At 39.9% G+C, this 19,766-nt stretch overlaps 1 protein-coding gene across 3 annotated transcripts in view; it reads right to left on the bottom strand.

The window, feature by feature from the left end:
* LOC146370440 (alsin-like) overlaps positions 1-19,766 on the bottom strand; it is a 32,064-nt gene that overhangs the window by 11,477 nt on the left and 821 nt on the right. For 2 of the 3 annotated variants that reach the window (XM_084907755.1, XM_084907756.1), the window contains exons 2-25: positions 18,363-18,539; positions 15,929-16,089; positions 15,621-15,845; positions 14,979-15,169; positions 14,635-14,667; positions 14,349-14,549; positions 13,141-13,241; positions 12,840-13,033; positions 12,581-12,668; positions 12,259-12,440; positions 9,040-9,208; positions 8,700-8,796; positions 8,339-8,416; positions 7,950-8,171; positions 7,596-7,767; positions 7,308-7,503; positions 6,590-6,655; positions 6,245-6,404; positions 5,889-6,020; positions 5,012-5,140; positions 4,724-4,747; positions 1,835-1,905; positions 1,101-1,167; positions 805-974 (exon numbers count right to left, since the gene is read on the bottom strand). In XM_084907755.1, coding sequence (XP_084763881.1) covers positions 805-974; positions 1,101-1,167; positions 1,835-1,905; positions 4,724-4,747; positions 5,012-5,140; positions 5,889-6,020; positions 6,245-6,404; positions 6,590-6,655; positions 7,308-7,503; positions 7,596-7,767; positions 7,950-8,171; positions 8,339-8,416; positions 8,700-8,796; positions 9,040-9,208; positions 12,259-12,440; positions 12,581-12,668; positions 12,840-13,033; positions 13,141-13,241; positions 14,349-14,549; positions 14,635-14,667; positions 14,979-15,169; positions 15,621-15,845; positions 15,929-16,089; positions 18,363-18,382 — 3,149 coding nt within the window. In that variant the 5' untranslated portion in view covers positions 18,383-18,539. The remainder of the gene's footprint in view (positions 1-804; positions 975-1,100; positions 1,168-1,834; positions 1,906-4,723; positions 4,748-5,011; positions 5,141-5,888; positions 6,021-6,244; positions 6,405-6,589; positions 6,656-7,307; positions 7,504-7,595; positions 7,768-7,949; positions 8,172-8,338; positions 8,417-8,699; positions 8,797-9,039; positions 9,209-12,258; positions 12,441-12,580; positions 12,669-12,839; positions 13,034-13,140; positions 13,242-14,348; positions 14,550-14,634; positions 14,668-14,978; positions 15,170-15,620; positions 15,846-15,928; positions 16,090-18,362; positions 18,540-19,766) is intronic. The other variant, XM_084907757.1, reaches the window with a different exon arrangement.

The raw sequence follows: 19,766 nt of genomic DNA, 5'->3' as shown, positions 1-19,766 counted from the left end.
TTGTTTTGTACAGTGGTACCTCGTTATAACGCAGTTCGCGGCCTCGCTGTTTCGCTGATTTTTTATGTCCAATTTTGCATGTTTTTTTTTCTTACAGCGCATTGTGTTCTGCACCCTGATTGGCTGTAGACCACTGTCAATCAATCTCGTGCCGTGTCTCCTGTACACTACAGAATGCGTTCAGCTTGTCAAATTTACACAAATCTTCAATTGCTAACAGTGTGACACTGAAGTGCTGTACTGTATGTTTGTAAGTTTTCTCCCCGACAAACACAACAATGTCGACGAGGCGTTTTGCACTGTCAAAGGCAACAGCGGGTGCTTTTGGTTTCATTCTATAATACTGGACTTTTTTTTTCTTTGAAGGTTTTAACTTTGAGAGTGTTTAAACAAGAGAGAAGTGTGAAAATGTTCACGCCTGTCTGAGAAAAGTGTATAAAGTGTGTAGTAAGGGGTTTTACAGCCTTAAAACATCTATAATAATTGTAAAAAATAAAGTTGGATACTTCGTGGATTGCACCTATCGTGGGTTATTTTTAGACACAACTCCCGCGATAAACGAGGGACCACTGTATTGCTAACTGGCTGTTTTTTTGGGATTCAAGTTGTATTGGAAACCTATTGAGTTGGGCACATTGTTTTATGCATTTATGCGTGACAAAATAATACAGTTCCATTAAATCCTGTTATTATTGTTTGATTTTACAGGTGTATTAAATGAGGAACATTTTTAATGTTCTCCTAAATGATGCCTTCAGGGACCCTTAAAGAGAATGCCAAAAACATACAAACGTGTTTTCTAACCTGCCATGAACCTGTCCTGCCAACCAGCTCCCGGTGTACTGAGCATCTTTGAACCGTTCGTCTGTCGTGAACGTGTAGGAGGCCGTGCGAGTCATTGCTGGTGACGACCCCTGACCTCCGCCGCCCAGTATCTGATCCACTGCCTGGTTAAGAGATCGTAACCACTTGTTCTGCAGAGAAAGAAGCACAGAACCGAAGGTGACGCTTTAAGATGGAATTCGATCTCAAAAAAACCTTTTTTTACAAACTGATTTTGAAAAACTAAGCAACAGTAATGGTTTAAACCATAAATGTACCTTTTCCTGCGGTGTTGAGGCCACCAGGGTGAAACTCTCCTCTGGACATGTTATTTTGAGTGCATGACTGAAAATATGTCGCACAAGAGCAATAATTAACTTAATTGGTACAAAAAAACAAGGAGGTGGATCTTTTAAATATTGTATTACAAATGACATCCAACTTCCACTCCCTAAACGCTTTGTAGGCTGGAGGTCCAACTTAAAAATATTTCTAGAATTAGATCACTCTTGTCTCCTGCTGATTTTCATAAGGTCATGCAATGCTCTGCAAGCTGGAATAAGTCAGAGCTCACTCCACTGATCCCAGCTGCTCAGATTTTAAAATCTGACTCATAAATAAAAAGCATAAATGACATCCTTATAAGTACATGAAGTGCTTATTACCATCTTATTAGTCTGGGGGTTGAACGGGACTCTACTGGTTATTCTGGGGTCTCAGCTAGCAAACAAAGGTGACAAATGTACCAGTACTTTTAAAAGTAGATGATTTAAAGAGCAGTAGGTTTCATGGGAAGTTAACCATAACCATGGCTTAATGTTTTGCTGCTTGTTGCCTATCCAATAAATACAAAGTAAATTAAAAGATTAAAAAAGATCCCCGCATGGATCTCACTGCTCCCATGTTGCTGTTGAGGCTATAGTGTTGCATAAATGTTTTTATCAGAGCGACTAACATTCCTTTACTTCGCATTAGTCAGCATGTAGATTGATTTCTACAACAACAAACTCACAGTCCGCTGCCGTTTTCAGTGACCGGTTTCACCCACAAACAGGTCAGAGGGTAGACGTGATGAGTGGAGAACTGCACACAAAGAGGGAGAGCAGCACTTTTTCTGTAATTCTCACATATTAGGTAACAACGCGCTGTCTGAGATTACGAAACGATCAAATCCTACTGTGTGTGTGTGTATGTTAGAGAGGGAGAGAAAAGGATAGATGACCAAAAGATATGCCTTTATAACTGTCTGTGGTTTCCTGACTGTGTGCTGGTAAATTGGGGAAGTCCAACGTCTTTTGAGTTCAGCTACACTACCCTACACTAATAAGGCAGCTTCCTCTATAAACGTATGACCTTTTATGATATTTCAGTTGTTTTCAACATGACTTGTGTTTTAATATTCAAAGTAATTGACTGTTTTAAATTCCTTTTTATATCAATTACAGTTAAAGGTCCATAAAAGCTTGTTTTTTTAACTACATGAGATGTAACCATTAAGTTGTGTGACTCCTACAATATAACCCTGATTTAAATTTGGATGACTTCTCCTTCAAGGTCCTCTCCTTATGCACCTCTGTGCTGCGTCCAGGACTTCTGCTGCTTTTAGGTCTATCTGTCTCTTGTAAGTCTTGTTCTGACCATTTGAACATGTGAGCTGAAAACAGAAGCATAGAAATGACAACCATGCTGGACGTGGACACACAGAAGTGAGTGTTGGACCTGTCAGGGTTTCACCCTCGTCTTTGATCCATGAACAGGATTTTAAGGGATAAGCAGGGGTCCATTTTTTGACCCTCGGAATAACATTTCTGCTTTTTGCAGATGTAGTTCTGTTGGCTTTAGTGGTGCGTGACCTTCGATTTTGTAGCCAAGTGTGAAATGGCTGCGATGACAATCAGCAGCTCAAAGTCTGAGCGCTGTAAAACAGTGGAGTGCTCCCTCTGGATCTGGGAAGAGACGCTGCCCCAAGTGAAGAACTCTCATCATCTTCTTCGCCAGTAGTGAGAAGATGGAGGTAGACCAGCAGAGTGGTGCAGCGTGTGACTGGATTGTCATGGCACATTTGTTTTCTCTTGAATGACTGAATGGTAAAGCGAGAGTTCCAACTCTCACCTATGGTAAGGAGATCTAAAAACCAAACAAGTAAAATCACCTGAAGATCTTCTGGGCTAATTCTTAGGGAAACTCAGACATCCAGAAGTAATTTGAAGCCTTTGCGCCTTTGTGTGAAAAAAGAAGCTAGCAGAGATGGTTCAAGCATCTGCTCGTGGATGACTCATGAATGGAGGGTTTTCGGGCACATCTAACATCTAAGAGCAAAAGATCCAGAACTCACTGAGAGATTTTATATCTCATTGGGCCTGGGAATTCCTCACGATCACTCAGGAGGAACAGGAAAGAGATGCTGGGGAGAAAGATGTCTACAATATCCTGCATAACCTGATGGCAGATAAGCAGAATTGAGTTGGTGGATGGCCGGATGGGTAGACGGACAGACAGACAGATGGATGGATAAGGTGAAGACCTTGAAAGGGAACTGACCAGCTTTAATTTTTGATTGTCATGGGCAGAATTAACATTTCTTAGTGCACATTGCATACTAACCACATTTTACAATTATAAGACTTATTTATGATGCACAAAATGACTTTTAGTACATCAACGGTTGCTCAAAGTTTTAACTCACAACACGTGACATGAGCCCAAAACTCTAGTAACACACCACACCACATCAAACAGGAAACAGAGTCTCAGGAAGAAACTGCTCTAAAACCAAAAAAAGTAGCCAGAGAGGACAAGCTGACAGTAAGTGTAAGAATAAAGAAGCCATCATCTGGAAGAAATCAGTGACAGTCTCCTTGTTTAAAGCTAGACCACAGCAGTGAGAGATGCATCCTTTCACCATCACCCTTCCAAGCTCTGAACTACTGCAGCTATGACCTCATCTACTTTCACCACTAACTAATGTTGGAAAATCTTCTAAACACAAATGAATCCACACACAGCAGCCTGCTGAGCAGCAGCTGGACAGAATCAGCCATCAGGACCACATGCACAGAATAAATGTTAACACAGGACATCTGTAATGCTGGAATATTACAAAGGCCAATGATCACTGTTTGTTTTAGCCTCATTCATGTTAACTGAGTGGACAAAATATTAAAAACAGAGTATTAGGGAACATAATGGCCAGCAATTCTGACATCAAAGGAAAAATTAATTTATGAACAACGCAAGCCATCGTTCATGATTATACAAACAGACAACGAATTCTTAGTTTAGTTGTAGATCAGTCGATAGTTTGTTCTGTCTTTTCATTTACTATCAAAGGGCTGACCAGTTGCCATAGATGTGATCCCACCAGTGAGACTCTTGTCTCTCAGGTGGACCAACTTCAACTCCACCATCTTATTCTGCTGTGAAGATTTGGTGCAAGCTGGAGGGCTACTCCAACTAGAGGTGAATAGGTTTGTGTGCTGCCAACCCAAGCTCAACAAGGCTGCAAAGCAGAGCATAGACTAGTGTGGCCAAGTGCTACTCAAGAAGATGGAGCTGGAGCATGTCCACAGGATGAGAGACTCACTGGTGAGGCAGTTAATTATTCGGCCTATATGATATTTGCAGAGCTCTTATTTCTGCAGGGGAAAAAAATCACCTCAGATCTTTGAACTAACAGAAGAAGTTGCTTCTGAAAGTATATAAAGCCCCAGATCTTTAAGCACCTGTAATACCTGTCCTGTATTAACATTTATATAGCTGCATTCAAATCCTAGTTGATCCTGTCAGAGTGGAAGCACTGAACAGATGCCGGCCCACCTACAGTATGCTGCTGCAGCTCAAGCTCAAGCTCAGTTACAGTTATGTCTGTTATTGGAGGTAAACTGGTGGAAGGGATACTCACGAAGCTCTGAGAGGGAATTGTACCCTGAATAAAAGACACAATGTTCATATGTAAGCTTCAGCTGTAAATCAATGCAGATGACCAGAAATCACTGTCAGCAGAGATCCTTTGGGTTTTCTCTGGTGTACAGTGAGTGTTGTTGTTAACAAAAAAAATGAAATAACAACAATTTTAAAAGACTTAAAGGCTCCTTTATGCACTGCTTCCCCCAACATGAATTTATGCTACTAACATAAAAAAGAAAAGCACTTTAATATATCTGATTTCATACTGACTTATTCTGAGTACCTGTGTGTGCACCAGGGCGTCATTGAACAATATGAACCAGTGATTTGAGAACCGCCCGGCATTCTGCAGAGTCAGAGATCGGTTGCTGCTTTCACAGACCACACGACGCCTGGGAAGACGCAGGCACTCCTGAAGAACAAAATCACACACGTAAATTTCCTTAATAAAACCCGGGGTACTCTGGTAGCTCATAAGCTGCAACACATGTCTCATAACTTAATGTGTTTTCACACAGGATGTGGAAGAGGCCGCACTCTGCAAAGCAGCAACCCATCATTGTGCAGTACAGTCTATTGAAAGTAATGGTTTTCAGAGCAGCGTGCAGTTCAGATGCTCTTGCAGACACCTTGATCAAAGTGCAACAAATTTAAATATAAGGTGATTTATATTTGTCTGGGAATTTGATGAATTTACAAGAGGAAAGCCTTGGAAACAGGTTTCTGTGCAAGCAGACAACTCAGGTGTGTGTTTTAACACACCAGTTGCTCTACGGATCTATTATAGTTCTTTAACAACTGAAGAAAGGAGGTGCAGAAAAGAGACTGACATCCAACTGAAAGTATTCAAAACTGTACCTATTTGTTTTGTCTTTGAACAGCATGCTACACCCATCAGTGAGAACTACCCTATTACTTTAGCCAATGAAATACAGGGCAGGGCTGTTCAGGGCAAGTTAATACTCTGGGAATCAGCTCAGTTTGAAAAGGAGCACTTAGAGAGTCCTGCCAGGAAGGCTAGTGGCTCTAGGGAGTGAAATAAAATTTAGAAGCACACTTGTTGTCATAGGTTAAAACCTCAAAGGAAGGCATAGTGACTAACGTGTATAGACTAGAAAAAAATTACAGGATGCAGGCACATAAAACAGAGTTGTGCTCACAGTAGTTTTGCCAGAGTGGGTCTTCCAGAACAGGAAGGTGGTTTCAGTCTCCTTCTTCCTTCTTAGCAGTGATGAAGACAGGGACTCGCAATCTTTATGACCCTGATCAAGGGACTTATACTCCACAGTTAACTGGAGACAAAAGGAAAGACAGCACGACAGAGAATTTTGTACACCTGAACATATAAAAGACTTGAAGCCAATATAGTGACAGTAACAACCACTTGTTCTAATGTTGCTCAGTCATGGGAACGAAACAGAAAGTGAGGGAACGGAGCAAGGGAAAGAGAGAAGAAAAAGAAGAGGGAAGGTCAAAAAAGTGCTTGAGACAAAAAGAGAGAAGAGGATTTTCTCACCACATCATAGCAGGCCGCCAGTTTGAGCAGGGCTCGGCTGTACTGGTGGAGCTGCTGCAGAGGCCAGTACAACATTGAAACCAGATCAATATCACCACTGGCTGACTGATCTGATACGGACAGCTGAGTGAGCAAAGTCTGCCGAAAGCCTAAACTCTCACTGGGCAGGAACAGAGACAGGCAGAGACAGATGCACTCTTAGAATAACACGTCTGTCAAGTGACTGGGATAAGTTTTATGCTTTTAGTTTAGTCACAAAAGAAGAAAACATACAAGAACATGTATTTGCAAATGAAGAGAGCTGCACTCCTACAGTGAGCACTTAAGAAAAATAAAAGTGCTTACAGCGAGAGTTTGTGAAGTGGTTGGAATCCGCCCATTACTTGGAAATCACCAAGTGAAGAAAAATACCTAGAGTCAGACAGAGTGATTTTAACTTAGATTTTACCCCTCAGTGACACACAAGATACAGCTTTACAAAGTCAAGTGAACTTGCAAGAAGAGCTTAAACCCTCCATCTCAAATTAGAGGCGTTTGTACTATTAAAGATCATTTGAAATAGGTTTGTCTTCCTGGCTTGTTTCTTTTAACTATATATAAGCTTAAATAAGACGTGATGAAACCTAACCTGATCACAGCATAAGTATGTGTGATCCCCAATTTCAGGAGGGTTTGCTTGTATGTAAAGTAATTCTAGCCACAGCACTATAACTGCTTTGTAATACATGAATAAACAAAGCATCATGAATGTGCAGCTGACAAATCAGCAACAACTGTGTGATGCGATCATGACAACATGGATCAAAATCTCTGAGATATTTTTCCAGCATCTTGTTGAATCTATGCCGCAAATAATTAAGGCAGTTCTGAAGGCAACCTGCTACAAGGATGGTAACTAATACAGTCACCAGTGAGTGTAAAAACTGGAAAAAAAATGGAGAAAAGGGGATAAAAAGGCATCACAGGGATTACTGACATAAACATGAGTATGTCTGTTCATGTTTTCTTTGAGGGAATCACATGATGGGACTTTTGTTTGGTGAGACAAAAAAACCCAACTCACCTTTTGTATGTGTCCATGAAATACTCTGTGTGTGTCAGCAGGGGAAGGGTAGTGACATCACAGCCCTGCACGTTATGCAGGAAGTAGGTGAGTGCTGTGGCATGTCGGCCAATCAGGGTGCTCAGCTGAACAAAACTCTCACAGAGAGAGAAGAAGAGATGAGTGCACTGCTCACCCAACACTGGACACAAACTTTCTGCAGATGAGAAAACACACACACACACACACAAACACTAATTTTAATAAATGTTTTAATAAGGCAGAACGAGGCAGTAGATGCTCTCTGACCTCTTTTACGCAGAGGGGTGAGGAGGATCTTCCTGACGCTGCTGCACCAACAGTACAAGTGCCTCTCTCTGGAGGCCAGCTCGTGGATAGCCGAAATAAAACCCATGACATTGTGGTCTGCCAGCACCGCACAGCTCTGACCTCCACTGCACACACTGCTAACGTAACCCATCTACACACACACACACACAGAAAAAACAAGAGGGTAACATTTAGGTTACAATTACAGATAGAGTTAGGCTGGTGTGAGTAAGAACTTCCATCTCATAAATATGCTCGTGCTTTAGCGGAAAAAATGCTCCACCCATCATTTTCCTTACTGTCTGTGTTAAGTTGCGCTTTAGACCTACAAACCTCGATGCAGAAGGGCAGCAGGGTGGGCATGACTGTATAATGCTCCACTCTGTTGGGTGACCTCTTGCTTGAGCTTTCACTCTGGTTTAGCCTCTCAGTTTGCACTGGCTCCTTCTGTTGGCCGCAGTACAACAGGACTGGCTGCACACAGTCTCCATCAGCCAGGAGCAGGGAGTGGCTCTGACCGGCTGACAAGTCCCAAACACGAAGCCCATCAGACAGCTATGGTGGTCCACCCACAACAAAACAGAGTAATATTAGGAAATGGATGGTGTTGCTATGTTTTCCTACATTAGCGAAAATAATAATCTATGTGAATGACTAAATCTTTGGCTAGAAGTGTGAAATGTGTGAATTAAATTTTAAAAAATGGGATGAGATTTCTGTACCTTCGCCTGCTGAGGGACAGTGATGGGGCTGTTCACGTGGCCGAGTTGTCCACACATGTTGCTGCCCCATGAGTACACCTACAGCACAGAAGAGATGAAATAGGGGGTGAGCATGCACTTACATACAAGTAATGCTTGAAACTTGAGACCTTGAAAAATAACATGATTAAAGTATCATAAGACAGTTAATTACATCTTATTTTTAAGATTGAGTCACAAATGTTGATGTTTAATTAGGATGTCTATTAGCTTTTTGTTAAAGCATAGGTGTCCAGAGGTTGGGAGCATTTAATGTCAAAGGGAGTCCTCAGATAGAGCACCTGTTTGTCTAATCATGCTAAGTGTGTGCCGTTTTTGTTACCTGGCACTGAGCAGTGAGAGCCAGTGAATGGTGCGAGCCTGCAGCAACTTTGATCACTTCTTCACCTGTTAAAGACTTGATGCATAGAGGCTGGAGTCTGGACACACAAACACAGTTCAGTCTAATCTTGTGGTTATAATTTCTTTCTTTACACATTTCCAACTAATTTAATTGAGCATTTCATCCCAAAAGGTTGTATCTAATTGTCTTTTAATGTAATTCTGTTCAATTCACCTTTAAATAATAATTATGCTTATTACATCATCATAGACATATCGTAAACACAATATAGACATTTTATTTTTAAATATCACTGTTACACTTTATTTTTGGTCCCCACCTGGCGAGCTGATCTCCATGACCAAGTTGTCCCTCAGAGCCACGGCCCCAGCTCCAAATCTCTGTCTCCAGAAATGGCAGGCCATCTTCTGCCTCCTCTGGTGCTCCAGCCGGAGCCCCACCAGCTGAGGACGGCCTGCAAGCACAAGGGTGTCGCCTCCGAGGAGACCCTAACGGAAAAATACACAAGCAGAGTAGAGTAAAACTGTAATGTCCCTGTGGGGTAACCTGCTTTGCAGAGAGTAGTCCAATGTAATATATACATGTATAAAATATGCTTGGGATTAAATATGATGGTTTGTCGTTACATTAAGACTACCACACCAGCAAATCACAGAATAAAAAAAGCATTGACTGAATAAAAGAAAAAAATGCACTAGGTGAGGACATTCAAATAACTGAATCCTCACATAATTGTCATATTTGAGCATTTGTCTATATTGTAAATTGAGTTTTTCATTAAAATTACATAACTCTAGAACAAAATGTTTTTGTCAATGTTTCAGAATGATCTTGAAATCCTAAAAAAGCCTAGATGGACTTGAGCGATCTTTGAGTATATGAATGTTATTGCTACAGAATGCAATCTGCAGTGTTTCCCACAATCAGCTGAATCAACATAGCTTCAGGATGATCCATCAAAAATGAATTCAGAGTGGCTAAGGGGCGACTCAAGAGATAAAGACGCCAGTATCGCCCAATATTTTGAACATAAACTAAGGAAGGGGATCGTTATTGCTTGTGAAAACAAACTTTCGTGGCTCTTCTGAGATTTTAAGAGATGTCATTAATTCAGAAAATTCAGTGTTTATGTCTTCTCTGCAAACGAACTGCCTCAGAGTTCAGTGCAGTGTTATTGACCATACTACATGAGCAAACACAAACAAACCGCACCCACAAGGGTTTGCATGAACACACCCTAACGACTCACAGAGCTTCACTGCTTCACTAGAATCAACATGTGCCACCTTGTACCTACAAAATACTTAAACTAACCGGGAGCTGAGTCAAGCTGTTGAACCAGGATAAGCAGGCACAGAGCAGAAAGTCACAACATCAATGAAAACATTCTGCTATTCAATATATCTAATAAATACTTTTTTTTTTTTTAAACAAGGCTTTTCAGCAAAAACCTAAAATGTCAACGTGGTTTTCATTTCTGCGTCGGCTGGCGAGACACTTTCATTTTTACGCTCCTGAAAGTCCTGGAAAACCAGAAACTGAGAAGCTAGTCTGCCGGCCCTTGTATGGCACAATCAATGTATTTCATACAACCGTTATTAAGTAAAGTTATTTGAAATCATTAGCACAGTCATCAGAAATTACCAGTACTAGTATTGGGATAGAGTTATATAGAGAGAGTATAAGGTGTTTGCTAAAATGGGAAAACTGTGTAAACTTGAATCCTAAAAAATGAAGAACTCTAGGTCTAATTCCACTGAAAATGCAACATGAAAAAGTGAACTGAAATAAACCCATTGCGGGTTTACTTCTTATTCTGTCAGGTAGTGAAATTGGAGAAGCAAAAGTATGTGGCACAATAATCCATTCATCTCGATTGTGTTGTTTTAATAGAGGCTAGAAGGTAACGTTTTAATTAAAATCTGATAAAATGCCTGTTAAAATATTCTTATCATATTCCAAAACAGCTTTCCTAAGATCCTCTGATCCAAACAAAACAAAGGAGGTAATTTATTACAGGACACCAAATGTAAAATTAGATGTCCAGCAAGCTTTACAACATTTCATCACTTATTACAATAAAATTCTCACAAAGTTCTTTCAAGAGTTGAGGGCTAAGACTTGGTTGAATTAGGTTACGCGAGAGTGTGGCACTTACTAGTGATGATTAAACTTAAAGGTAACATTAAAAGTAAGATGATTAGTAATGCATTATTATATCTTCACAAAGACAGCCAAACAAAATTTAGAAATTGTGTGGGTGCTGCTCATCGAATGTATGTGATAAACTGATCATCAGCAGCTGTCACCACCTCTACAAATGCAGAAGTTTTGGCAATTTTCTGGTCTGGAGCATTCAGTTGTGTGTTAACACAATCCCACAATCTTCCCGTGAGTGGACATCCCAAGGAATTCACCCAAAGGTCAGACCATGCAATGCTCAGATAAGTTAGGCCTCAGTTAGCATGTTAAAATATTGCGTTCATGAAGAGACACCGTAAAGAAGAGCGGGCCAAAATCCCTCCACAATGATGTGAGAGACTGATCCAGTCATACAGAAAATAGTTACTTCAAGTTATTGCTCCGAAAGGAGGTTTTACAAGCTACTGAATCATGAAGAGCCCTTAATTTTTAAGATGGCTGCAAACAGTCCTGTGAAAACTTTCTTTGCCCCTCCTCCCCGTACACAGAGTGGATCAGGCAGAGGGTCACTTGTAAATGAAAGTGACCCAAAATATGAGAACGGATAACCCAAATAATCTCATACTCGGCAAAGCACTTACACATGTCCCCAGTAATGCAAAGGCCAACACTGACTGGACTGGACAAGCAGTTGTCAAGATAAGCACAAAACAGGTAGATGTAAAGAGAGATTTCTCAACTTATTAGTGAGACCAAATTACGTTTTCAGGCTACTTGAATGTCATTTTTTATAGAGATTGAGAAATGCTTTAATAATGAAAAAAGATATATTCAGAAAGCAAGAATAACCTTGATTGACTTATCAGTTTATTTGAACACATAAGCTCAAGTTTTAAAAGATATGTTGGTCTTAAATGCGTCAAAGTGAAATGCAAACACAGGCAGGAACTGCGCTGTGTGTTCTGTTGCAGGTAATAAGCTTTTCCTTCTTCTGTTAATCGACAAAAGTGCCAGATAGCGTATAAACGTGTTCAGTCCGTACTGCTGTATTTCACTAATTACTAATGTAAAAAGTTAAAATTCATAATCAAACATAATCCTAACAGCAGTTCCTGTACTTCCAAAGTTAGAACTATAGGAATTACCTCTTGTTCGTTCATTTCAAATACAAGTACAGATGCAAAAAAAACTAACAGCTGTGGTTTTACACAGAATCAAATGCTGTGTCTGTTTTTTTGTTAATAGCTTCTCAGTGTCTTGATGAAAAGCTATGCTAACAGTCTCCTGGCTCCATATTTGGAGTTTGGGGAATCTTCTCATCTCACTCTTGGAAGTAAAGTAAATAAGCTCATTTCCCAAATGTACAGTTAAGCTGTTCACACCCTATCATTCCTACCGTGGGTGGGTGTTCCGGGAAGCGAGCTTCTCCTGCTCGTTGCTGTTTTCCCCTTCTGGTGTATGTTTGTGAGACTAGAGCTCTTCAGTCCCTGCAGGGACGGCTTTTCCTTCTCCAGACAGAGTCGAACTTCATTCAGACACACTGGGGAAGAGGAGTGTGACCCAGACAGTCCACTGTTACTGTGGAACAGAAGGTCAAAGGTTAAGCTGCTAATACCCTGAAGATAACAGACATCCTGGTAGGGCGTGTATCTGCATTAGTCGACGATTATTATTCATGTTTTGCAGTTCTGGGACACGGTTTTGAAACACAGTCTTACTTGTGCATTTGTCTCTTTGTATTTAAGTCATCTTTGTAACTGGAAGTCAGCAGGTCAGAGGAAGGAGTTGAGGAAATGCAGCTGTCGTCTGGATAGAACAGATGAGAGAAGAGAAAACATTACAGAAAGCAGCAAAAAACAGCAACTGAAAACAAAGGAATGAGTGAAGGATGAATCAAGAAGAGAAAAACAGTCAATTATATTAAGTGTTACATTAAATGATAAATTTCAAAACATCGAAGAGACGAATATCACAAACCTGAGGTGTGGCTGCTCAGTGAGTCAGTGTCTTGTTTATCTAATGACTGATCAGAGAGTTTCTCAAGGAGATTTTGCAACTCCAGGTCTTCAGAGAAGTTCTTGTTGGTTCTCCAGCCTGACAGCAAGTGCACTTTTGGGCTGCCGTCAGTCTCTGTTACACTGTCAGTTTGACCCTGAGATTCAAGGGTTGGGCTAAAGGTTTCCAGTGGAGGAAAGGCAAGGAAAGACAACTATGAGAGTCAGGAATTATTTTTACAATTAAGTGTTAAAAGAGAGACGCGAGTTATGTAGTAACGTACTGTTTAGTGTTAGATTTGCTGTCATCAGAACCAGGACTGCTGCTTGCTGATGTTGCTCCAGCCCGGAGCCTTCGTCTGGGTCCTCGAACTTGGAAAGACGTCTGTGAACACAAAATGACAAGGGGTATCACACATTGTTGAGAAAGCTATGGTTCCTGATTATGTAAACTACTTGTTTTTAGTCAATTTTCAACAATTACACACCTGTAAAATGTTGGAACTGGACATTATTCAGATTAACAGGATGTTGAGGCTTTATATACACTCACTAATGCGATAAAACATCATGATTGCACCACCTAACACACTGTTGGTCATTTACATGTCACCAATAGCGACCAACAGTGTGTTAGGTGGTGACACATTCAGTAGTGACCCTTCAAATAACTCTGCTGCAAGGGAGGGAGGGAGGAAGTGGTCTTTTTATGACCGGTCAGTTTCCTTGACACTTCCTGACTGGCAGCTCTGATTAGCTGTGCCGTACCTTTTTTTTAAAGCTACATTTTTTTTTTTTTTACATTTTTTTTACAAAAAAAAAAAAAAATTCAAGAAATTACCTACAACCATATCCTTTTTGGCCTCATTACACAAGTAAACTGAACATCAGTATACTTGTTTTATTCTATGCTTCCCACTTGACCTGGTCAAAATTAGCGGATTTGGACACAGAAAGAATCACAGATAGAAGATGAGCCTCAAATTAAAATGTAGTTATAAAGAAGACCTTTCATATGCTAGAACTTGTTTTGACCACCCATGCCACATGATGGTGTGACTCTTTAAAGTTCACCCCGTGTATTATCAGAATTTAAACATCAGGGCACTGATGCTTGTTTCTTTTTCTCTACATTTTTCTACAGAAACTGTGATGTATCCTTTAATATTGATGCTCCAAGACAGTTATAGAAAAAAGCTGAACAAAAATTATATTTTGGCTTGAGATTGTGATAATTGTAAAGTGCTCACATTTGTTTTTAAAGACTTGAAAATGTGTTTCTCCTGTGCTTAAGAAGTTACAGGGCTCAACATGTCTGGAAAACAACCTGTATTAAAACTCCTATATGGAATTAATAGCTGCATTCATCTTATTCTAGAGTATTCACAATAATTTGCTCTACTGTTGTAAGTACTGGCAGTTATTTTACAATTTGTGTAGCCCCCTTTTCATTATTGTTCTTTTACTTATTCCTGTTTGTATTTTTATTTACCTCTCCTTTCATCACTTCAGTTAACTCCACTCCAAGTGGGCAGTAATGAGAATCCTCAACTGCTGAGAGCTCCTCCCTCTCTGTCACCGAGTAGTGGGGTGACTGGCCTCGCTCCTTCTTCTTAGGGGCATGCTGGGTATTATAGTCCTGAGGAGGTAACCTGCGGACAAGAGCCAGGCTGTGGTATGCACCGCAGGCCACCTGCAGGAAGGAAATACAGCCAGTAAAGCTAAAACAGAACATCACAGCTTTGGAGGTTTAACGTGGCAATGAAATTAGATTTTACCTGAATCACATGTCTGCCTGCCAAGTGTTCCACCTTTGGACACAGAGGATAAAGAACACAAGAGTAAATGAACCATTTCATAAATTAACTAATACTTTAAAATGTCTAATATTATTGTCATGTACTGAGAAAACTGTTTAACCATTTACACTCGAGCTCCTATTTTCCTGTTTTGTGATATTTGTATGAGCTGTATAAATAAATTAGTAGTGACACTTGTTTAACTATTGCTACAGCAGTACTTCATGTCATTTAATTCACTAACAACTTACAACTACATTTAACTGGGAAGGTTTTTTAAATCTTCATTCATATCTATAACAGGAAAAGAGTTGTAGTATTACCTTCTGTGGTTTCCCCACAGGGAAGGTGTTGGTGACCAGGCCGAGTTGGCAGCCACTACCCCACGCCCACAGCTCGTTCTGAGCTGACAGAGCCAGGCTGTGTTCCCGTCCACAGGCAAGGTCCACAATTCGAACCACCACTGGAGGAACGACCTCACCATCCACCACGTTGACAGGACAAGGCTCTGGAACTGTGGGGTAATTTTCTGTTTCATTTAAATCATATTAAGCCTGACACAGAAGTAAATAAATGCCTCTTTTTAACTGTTTCATCTAATTTAACAAGTTTTTATTTGTCAACCTCATATCTACTATCACCATTGGTGCTTTAAAAATCAGTTTTAAGGCCTCATAAACACATAGCTGGTAAATTAATATCAGCATTTATAAAGAACGAAAATAAAAAAATAAACCATGTTGCAAAAAATGGGAGGAAGCACTGACAGAAAATGGAAGTTTCACAACAATGGATAAAAGTAATGAGAAAAGAAAGTGTTGAATCTCTGACAAAGAACAGAAGTAAAAGATAAGCGAGAAAGAAGCTGACGGAGGTAGTGAGGAAGGAGGGAAGTTACAATGGAGAGCAGAGGCTGAACACAAGGGTAAAAGTTAGGAACATTCAGAAGAAAGGTGTTAACTAACCGGTGATGTTTGTGACTGTACCCTTCTCTGTTTGCCCACACTGTCCTGCAGTATTCTCCCCCCACATGTAGACGCTACCCTGCTCGCTCAGTGCACCGCAGTGGAAGCCGCCAGCAGCCACACGGACCACCGTCTTTCCCAGCAGAGAGACCTCTGGCACCGGAGCAGACGCGGGGACGCTCAGATCCCTCCATAAAAGCTCTCCAAATGAATACACCTGACCACCTGAAAGACAGTAACATCTGAGAAGTGATGCAGTGATGAAGCATAAATGAAAGTGGTGCCTTCTTTACTACAAACAGACTTACCCTGTGCGAGCAGGAGGCCGTGGTGTTCCCCCAGGGAGACCTGCAGCACGGGCCTGGACAGCAGCACCCTGTCTGGACAGAGCTGCCTGCTGTGGCCCGCTGAATGCCAAACATGGAGGAGTCCTCGGTCTGGAGATGTGGGAGCCTGCTCATCTGCGAGGCTGCAATGAAGCGTGAAAGATTAAATAAGTAAGTCTTAATAAGTCTGTGCATTCAGATGTGATCAACCTGAACAGATTCTCCAAATTCTGCACCTGGAAACCACCAACTGCAGAGATTAGATGTGGTTTAGTGACACAACTATGAGTGACAGATGGATTATATTCCATCTCATCCATCTGTCAAACAATAATTATTTGCTCAACGTCTGCCGGCCCTGACACGCAATTAAGTTCTGAAGTAGACAAACAAGTCTGTGCAGTTTACACAGCCCTCATACTGAACTAGACACAAATATATGACAGGATTGGGACTAAAAATTAGCTTAGGGTATAGAACTTGTGGCATGTGGCATGTGTTTATGATATATACACATGTTCCTGTACCAATAAACAATAAATAAACAACTGAGTATAGGCACACCTAGTAAGGTTCTGATATTCCTGTTTGTATGTAATCAAAGCTGAAAAAGTTACAGATACAGGATTTCTGAGTATGTTACAATAGAATGACCACATCACCTACTGGTTTGTAAAAATCCCATTTTAAAACATACCCTGATTTATTGTTCCTCTGCACTTTAATGGGGGAACATAATTCACAAAATAGACATCATGTAGTATTCAATAACAGTGGAATTTACTGACTGAAACTCTAAATTAATCAAGATTGTATTTACTGAGGGCAAGGTCAAGGGAGCACAGACAAAGGTAAGCTTTAAGGCACTTCAGTGCTGGCATTACTTTTCAGACCTAGAAGCTCTGTCTATTCTTTTTATACAGTACAAAACCAAACCAAAACTCTCACATTACATTATTAAAAAATGTACTTCTGGTATTGTGTATTTTCTGTGTGATTATGAAATGCACACACCACTATGGGAAACTTTTGAATAACCCCTCATTTCTTCATATTTTGCTTTCAATAAGTCAGACTTCTACATTTTTTAAAGTAGTCTTAAGCAATAGTTCTTCAAGCTTTCTGAAGATCTCTGAATTCTTTTTCTTTGGTCATTCCAGTCCCCGTATCCGGCCATTTTAAGATTAATGCTTATTTGGTTTGGTTGTTAAACTTACCCTATGAATCACTAAAGTATTAAAAAGGCACCTAACTCAAGAGATGAACCATGGTTAGGATAAACGCATAACAGACAACTTGCCAAAGAAGCAATTCTTAAATTTCTATCTTTATATACTCGATTACAAGCAGCCTGGCACAAAACACATCATTTGTTCCAGTTTCTTTATTTGACTCTACAAAAACATTGGAGGAATCACTAGCTACACTCCATGAGACAGGAAGAGGAAATGATGGATGGAAATTACTGGTGTGGTTTACAGGGTGGAAAAGCAGGGCTTTGAGGAGCTGGTTAAAAACATCCCAGGTAAAAAAAATATTGTTTAGTCTGTAACAATAGTGTGCAGCTTCTGAAAAAGTTACAAGGTTAAGTTAATTTATTTTTTTCATTTCTACATTTTAATTTAGGTAGTCTGTAATAATAGACAGCATCAGAAAACAAGGATGCCCATCATTTACTTACAGTTATGAATGTTGATGCCTGTAATCATCAGTAAAACCTTGTTCAGAGCTTGTTTTCCTCTATTATCAGAAATATCAGAATCAGATGAGAAAATTGAAGAGCAATTCTCTCAGTTCAAAAGAAGACACAGTCACTCAATAAAATTTAATTTAATTAATATAAAGAAATGAGGAATGACTCAAGACTTTTGCACAGTACTGTAGTTATAACCATTAGCATAAAAGTTTCACTTGAGCTGTAATGGAATGGAAATGAAATTACAGAAGAACTAACTGGAATACTTATTTACTGAACAGAAAAGGTTCAATAAGTAAGGTTTAATTAAACTTTAATTGTTATTGTTTTTGAGTAAATGTCCACCAACAGTGATTTTTTTCTTATGTTCTCTTCTATGACTTTCAATCTCCCTATGAGAAGAGCATGCTTGTTTATATTTCTGTATTTGTGAATGTCGATATATGCCATTTGTGAATATATGGAGCTAATGAGAGCTTAATAAAACACACAAAAAAACTTGTAAGTTGCAAAGCAGTTTCTCTTAGATTAATGGTATGAACTTTGTGTTTTAATGTACATAAATAAAAGCTTAACACACTGCTTGAGAGATTGTCCAAGATTAAATGAAGGCTAAAGGTATAAAGGATCTTGCTTTTATGTTCAACATGTTTCCACTTAAAACAAGTTTCTCAGAGATTATAAAGCCAAGGTCTGCTGAAAGCGCTCCTATGTGCTTACCTTGCCTCTGGAATCTCCATCACTTCAGGCTCCCCATTCCTCAGCACACTTATGACACTTGTATGTTCATTTCTTCAAAGCTCTTCTTTGTTTTCCCTCTGAATGACTCAGCTGATAGGAACAAAGTGAATCCTCTGTCCTGCTGCAGTGCCTCGTTGGTTTATCAGGCTCCAGGGGCTTATTTGGTACGACAACAACAAAGACACATTCAGTTTATCACTTGATGTAAGTCTGGCATGTACCAAAAACACTTAAGTCATTATGTCAGTTGGTTTTCTCTGGTTCAGATGTAATAACATGCAATAACATTTGTCCCAATGTTTGCATATGACTGAAATGTGGTCAAGAGCTGTTTTCCAAGGCATTTATTTACAATTGTCCACTATTCAGGTGTAAGTTTTTAATTTATTTTTTGTTTATGGCCCTTTATGTGGCTGCACATAAAGGGCCAAGAACCAAATCTGTAACACAGAACAGGACATTAACAGAACATTAACACTGATTTTCAGCCTCTTGTGCAGCACCCTGTACCCTAATACATCACTCTATTACATGAAAAGTGGCATGGTGAAGGAAGCGATATTTACATAGATCATGTATCACATAAATCCTATTCTTTGCTTTACAGGAGATAAAGTCTTTGATATAAACATAGTTTCCATTGATCAAGTTGTTAACAGACTTGATGTTTTTGGTGTAATCACAGTTTATCCAGGTTCCTTTACTGTGGTCTCAGAGTACTGACATGCTTTAAGTATCCTGTCCTTGACACTTTGTCTTTAAAAGTTAACTTGTAAATATTAATCATTGTAGCCTCACAGAAAGAAGGTCCTTTGTTTGAATCCACTGAGTAAATCCAGAGTAAAGAGAAAGGCACCTGTCTCATTAGGCCTCATTAGGCCAGCCAAGATTTGCTGACTGAGTCTATGTGGTAGCCATGAGAAGGTTGTACCCCATCTCTTCCGCTATGACAACGGGGACTCCAGCCCCCCCACAGCCACAAACTGGATAAGCATAAAAAGATTGATGGGCAAACAGAACATGCCCTATCTTCATCCTATTTATTATGTTCTATCATCATTGCCATTTTCTAGATAATAAAGTCCTAAAGAAAACTACCTGAGCTGGCTGCTTTGCACTTTTATGGGTATATCTGGTATCTGGTAATATGGCTCTATCACTATGGACTCTCGGGAGTGAAGCTCAAGCTAACATACATGACCCATGCTTTGAGTCCCTAAAATAGTTGGATGCCTGATCTCTGTCAGAACTTGTGGAGGTCTATAAAAAGCACAGTTTGGCAGGTAGAGCAATGATATTATATGTACAGCTTCTGATATCCAGAGGACATAATATTATTTTTTAAAACAGTCCAGATCAGGTGAATGGTATTACAGTTATTAA

This window comes from Perissodus microlepis, chromosome 16, assembly GCF_051167445.1.
Source record: "Perissodus microlepis isolate ML-2025 ecotype Zambia chromosome 16, ASM5116744v1, whole genome shotgun sequence".
Lineage (NCBI taxonomy): Eukaryota > Metazoa > Chordata > Actinopteri > Cichliformes > Cichlidae > Perissodus > Perissodus microlepis.
This window is presented reverse-complemented; position numbering and strand designations above follow the sequence as displayed.